The 6,166-nt window shown below is 37.3% G+C and overlaps 1 protein-coding gene across 1 annotated transcript; it reads left to right on the top strand.

Moving 5' to 3' along the window:
* Window positions 1-1,146: 1,146 nt before the first annotated feature.
* LOC121963916 (S phase cyclin A-associated protein in the endoplasmic reticulum-like) lies at window positions 1,147-5,327 on the top strand (the record flags this gene model as incomplete). The annotated part of the gene is made up of 3 exons (XM_042514150.1): window positions 1,147-1,381; window positions 4,117-4,266; window positions 5,213-5,327. Coding segments are annotated over 3 exons (500 nt in total), but the record flags the coding sequence as incomplete, so codon positions are not given.
* Window positions 5,328-6,166: the final 839 nt, after the last annotated feature.

Below are 6,166 nucleotides of genomic sequence, written 5' to 3' on the forward strand. Positions count from 1 at the left end.
CCATATTGTTACATTCATGTCATACTTTCATTGTTTGTACTTTATATAAAACCCAAAATCAGTTCATGTGGAACAGAACATTACAGTTTAGTATTAAATGTTAACTTTTTGGACTGTTCTTTTGAAATTCTACACTATACTTCTTCAAAATGCTGTACCATAAGTTTTATCAACATCTGGAACGAATACTTTTTTGACCGTTTTTACTACATGCTATTGTATGACTTTTTTCAAAATTGAATTGTTGACTTTTTGGACAGTTTCTTCCACATTCTATATTATAGTGTTCTTCAAAACGCTATACTATGACTTTTTTGGACATTTGGAACAATTTATTTTTCAACCATTTGGCCATAGTATGGTATTTTGGAAACATACTATAGTATGACTTTTTTTAACCATTTAAATGTTGACCATTTGGACTGTTCCTTTGCAATTCTACACTAAACACTTCTTCGAAGTGCTATACTATGACTTTCTTTGACATTTGAAACTATGAATTCTTAACCCTAACCCTAGCCCCACCTCCATACCCTTACCCCACTATAGTTAGCCATTTTTCAACCTTTTAAATGTTGATTTTTTAGATTGTTCTTTTGCAATTCTACCCCAAAAGCTTCTTCAAAGTACTATACTATGATTTTTTTTTTACATTTGAAACTATGAATTCCTAAGCCTAGCCCCGACCCTGACCCCAACCCTAACCCTAACCCTTACCCTGCTATAGTGCCTTAGGCACGTTGGGGTGCACACTGGACCTGACGAGCTAGAGGCTGTCCTTACACTTTTAATGTTCCCTTTGTGGACCCTTTTTTTCACATTGTATACTATAATGTTCTTCAAAATGCTATACTGTGACTTATTGTTGACATTTGGAACAATGAAGTTTTCAACCATTTTTTCCACATGCTATACTATGCCGTTTTTAAGAGGAGTTCAAAAACTTCAGGCAACTGCAAAGGACCACTACGTTCAAATCTCACATGCATCATCACATTTGTCTTTTTGCATGACATCAGCAGAACTAGGGCACAAAAAAAGACTCCAGTGCTATCTGATGTGATGAACACAAAGATTTAGTTTTTGCACACTTTAGGTTTAGTTTTAGTTTTACTGACCATACACTTTGCCTCTCTTCCTCTCCAGTGCTCCCAGTATATTTGACAATAAACGCCAGGACCCGACTGGGTTGACAGCCCTGCTGCAGTCCACAGACCTGGTGGGAGTGGTGCACACTCTGTATTGCATCCTGCTGCACAGTTTCTCGCCGGAGTCTTCCTCCCAGAGTCAGGAGCCCTACGGCCCCGGGGTCATCCAGGTGGCTTTGCAAGGCATCCGCTTCCTCAACAGTTTTGCCCTGCTTGACCTTTCTGCCTTCCAGGTATTATCCAAAATATAATCTGTTTTCACTTTTCACACATGAGAAAAAAACTTCGGAGATCTTGCAGATTTTGCTTTTAAAGACAAAAGGTTTGAATTTTTTGTTTTTAGAGTTCTCCATTGTTTGTGTCAGCATGTTTTCTGGATTGTAGGTGCATTATTATTCATAGAATGACATTCACATCACATGGTTTATAGTAGAAATAGCTGGTACGTCCACGTTAATGAATTGGCATGTGGTGTGTGCTTAAAAAGTGTTAAAAGGTCTTTAACACAAGTTCGCAAATATCAGGCCTGTAAGTCATTAAATAGTATTGAATTTGAATTTTTTAATTCTTAATTGCATTTAAACATTTTATTTAATTTCATTTATTAGTCTTTTAATTTTTCAAAATAAGTCAAACTCTTCTACATGAAAGTCCACATTTCTGATGTCACCAATCTTAAAACCTGCTACCAAACCTTATAGTGTCTTTTTACTTAATACTTGAACTTACCTGTTGGCATAATATAGATTAAACTCACTCTATTAGCCATATTCCTACATTAAATCTACCTCTGCCCAGGACCACATATATACTGTTTACCTTTCAGGGTTCCCACGGTCATGGAATTCCATCATCTCATTTTCCATTGTTATTGTTTCCAGGAAAAGTCATGGAAGTCATTAAATCTGTGCAAGTTTTGGAGTCATGAAATTTTGTTGTGTGCGATGAAATTTAATAGCAAATAACCTTCTATGCAATCTAACATAACAGCAAACTTATTTTCTGTCGCTTTTGAGGTAACGTTGTTGTGAATGTACATTTATTTATATTTTTCCCAGCATTTCGTCTCCCCCCATGTCATCAGGTAGCTGGAACAATGTTTGAATAGAGTTTGAATCTGATGTTTTAATAATGTCAGGCAAATGGGACAAGAAAAATAATGTTGTGACAGTGGTATTAAACATGTTTCAATCCTCTTGCACCACTTCTACTTTTAAATTGTACCACATTTTTGAGATGGAGCCACTGACGTGGGCAGCCTAGGCATTTAATTGTCTCTCAGAGCACCAATATGCACTTTTGACAAATTAAACAATGCGCCAACTTAACTATCTGTGAAGTGCCAATAATAATAATAATAATAATAATAATAATAATAATAATAACAATAATAATAATATCTGGTGTATACTATATAGTTCTGTTCATGTTAGATGTTCTGAATGGTCATTGAAATTAAATTATGGGTCCTTTGAAAGTTGTAGAAACATTTTTTAAAAATTTGTCAGTTAAATTGTGTGGGAACCCTGGCTTTTATACTTACCTGCGATTCTTGAATTAGAAAAGATAATTTGTCCAAAAATCAGACTTAAATTTAGTTGAAAATTACCTCGAAAATGTATAAAAAAGCATGAGATTAAGTGTTTGACACATGCAGACACCCTGTGGTAATGAATAAACAGATGAAAGAGCAATTTAAATGACTTGACCCTTATTAGAAACGGCAGACTATCATAAAAATGCTTACAAACAATTAAATTATGCTCCCTTTTAATAAGTCTGTATACATGATCGGATTGATGCCAGTTCCTTTGTTAAGAGCCATTAGAAGAGGAGTTACTCTCCTCAGGACAAAGCTGACCTGCGGACATAAACAGCAGAGCCCTCTGACCCCGGGTCAGTTGTTGGGGTTGAATGGAGCCCGGTGGGTCAGCAGTTAGGACGGAGCACGAGTGATTATCACTGTATGCAGGGCCGTACATTACCCACGCTGAGGAGGAGAGGCCGACAGCTTCACTGTGCTAAGTCACCACATAGACGGAAAGGCACGGGAGCAGGCACGAGAATGCTGTTAATTATTTTAATGTCTTGTGGTAATTACTTTGAAGCAGCTTCCTCTCATCGGCCCGCCACATTCAGCCAACTCAAAACAGCTGGAAATGAAAGCATTTCACCGCCGGAGTTTTATGAACATTTTAAATAACGTTCCTTTTTTTGGAGCGGGGGGTTGTAATCACCTTGTGTTTCACATTACCCGCAGCACCAGCTAATATGTGTTGTGGTGGATGGATGATCAGAATTTAGGTTGTTAATGCTCTCGGCTGCCGCATCAGCTCCCAGTAATGTGTTTAGAGAGGAATTTCAGAAGGATGTAGTGGAATATAAATAACTGGGTTTTGCTGTGGTTGCATTTTGGCACAATATGTAACATCAAATCTGTAATCCTCAAAAATAAAAACCAGTAATGCAGTTTACCCTCCCTGGTTAGTGGTTTTCCTGTTTTCCTTTTTAAACTGCGAGTTCATTTTTTGTATTTATTTTTCGTTAAATAACATTTTGCTTTTGTTGCATTTGCTTACATGATTAAGTGAGTTTAATATGTAATAATGAGGCTTGAAAACAGCCTTTAGCTTCTCAGGTATTGCCTTTATGGACGTTACAATGCTACCCAAACTTCCAGCGAACTAGCGATGATCTTATGGTGCTCTGTCACACTGACATGTTTAATAAATACTGTCTGTGAGCTGCTCCTAGCATCTCATCTCCGAGCGGGATTGGGGTATTTTATGTTGGGACCCCGCTTGAGTTGTTTATACTCTTACACCATGTATGTTCCCACCAGCAAAACATATAGTCCTTCATTGCTTTGTATTGTTATTGAATTGAGCTCTCTGTAATCGCATTTGTGAACAATTTATGCTTAATTTACTGCTAAACACACTAACATGTTATGTCTGTGATCTGTTAGTCGGTTTTAGGAGCTGAGGGCCTGTCTCTGGCTTTCCGACACATCGTCAGCTCGCTGCTCTGGTACTGCACCCAGCACTCGTCTGAAGAGCTGCTGCACGAAGTCATCATCTGTGTGGGATACTTTACCATCAACCACCCGGACAACCAGGTAAACCAGCCTCAACCTGCACTTACTGTACAGAAATAAATTCACATTTTCTTAATTAACAAAACCAAACCACTCTCAACATTAAAATATATTATTTGTTAAAGTTGTTTTTAGTATTTAAAAAAAATCTAAAAGTTTTGTTGATTTAGTTGGTATATGAAATAGAAAATGTTATGGCAAATTTCCAATCTAATAACCAAAAGTGGTGATTTGTATTTGTTTTTATTTATCAGACCAGAAGTTCAAATAAATGAAAAAATAAAATATACAAAAACAAAACAAACAAAACAAATAATGATTAGTTTTTCCCATATCCCAAGATGACGTTCTTTAATGTCTTGTTTTGTCCAGAACTCAAAAATATTCAGTTTACTGTTGTAGATTATCAAAGAAACCAGATAATATTAACATTTAAGAAGCTTGAATCAGATAGTTTTGACTTTTTTTTCCTAAAAAAATTCTCAAGCTGATTAATTAATCATTAAATTAGTTGCTGATGAATTTAATAGTTGACAACTAATCAATTAGTCGTTGCAGCTCCATGACCAAGAGTCTAAAACCTGAAGATATTTATACATCATATATTAATAAAAATGAGCATCAAATCCTCATAATTGTAGAACGTAGAATCAAATACTTGGATATCAGAGTAGCTGCCTGTTAATTTTCTGTCCATCAAATAATTAAATAATAATACATTAATCTATTTAACACATCTATCAGCCTGCTAACGGTTTATTTCTTTCAGTTACATTTAATGCTTTCAGTGGTGAAACTTTTGCTGTTAAAGGAGCCCGGTAATATCATCTTACTATTGTTCTATTCATGTATTATTTGTCATAAAAAAGTAGGTGTAGTTTTGTAATCGTAACAAAAAGCACCTGTTCAAAGATTCATTACTTGGCACCTTGCTGCTTTTTGGTCTGTGTCGTCTATTGTGCCACAGAGTGACCCATTGTTCCTCCTGGTAAAGCAGAGCGGCGTGCTGGCCCCGGTGTTACAACTACTTAGGGGGCTCTGTGGAAGTGAGCAGGATGTGATGGAGCAGACCTGGCTGCTGTGTAATTGGCTGTCATGCATGGCCTGTCTACCGGGCCCCTGATTAGCCATGCTACAGTTGGCTGGGCTTTGATTATGTTAAGCCTGACCCACACAGGCAGCAGCCACCGCTTCAGTCTCAAACCTCTGATATGTCATTTATGTCCGCACGCTCGCAGTCGACCCCCATCACCACAATTTATAGGCTTATTACTTATTCTCATTTAGAAGATTTTTACTTCTAATTAACGGATTTTCCTCCAGTCTATGGCACTTTTCCTTTGTTCTCAGTTTCTATGCAATTTAATTATTCCGATGGACAGAATTAGCATCTGTTGGTGTAGATCCAATTTACATATTAGATTGAATAATTGAATGAGGACTGATGATTAAATTAAGTGGGTGACAGATGATTAGTCTTTGCACAACCGCAGCAACGCTAACAGAGCAGTCATGCTTGACTGTATTTGGGAGGGGGAAAAAAAATACATTGCTAATTTGATGCAAAATTCATTCCTCCACAACCAGAGCACTGCCAATACAAAAACAACAAAAAAATCCTCTCACATTGCCTACAGCTTAAGGATTTAGTTTTTAAAATTCAAGTATATATTGTTGGGAAACAAGATCCCGCACAACCTCCACACACAGTTGATCTTTGCCAGTGGTCCAGTTCCTGGAATGCGTCCATTCAGTTCCGCACCAAGATGGATGGCGTTAAGGAGAATATTTAGAGCAGCCTGAGCTTTTCTCAAGCTAATGTAAGCATTGGCAGGACACAAAAGCAGCCCGACCCGAGGCCTGTGCGGTCGCGGAGACTGCTGATTCACTGTCGATGCACCAGCTTTTGTTTATATATATA

The sequence above is a fragment of the Plectropomus leopardus genome, unplaced genomic scaffold (assembly GCF_008729295.1).
Source record: "Plectropomus leopardus isolate mb unplaced genomic scaffold, YSFRI_Pleo_2.0 unplaced_scaffold13252, whole genome shotgun sequence".
Classification (NCBI taxonomy): domain Eukaryota; kingdom Metazoa; phylum Chordata; class Actinopteri; order Perciformes; family Serranidae; genus Plectropomus; species Plectropomus leopardus.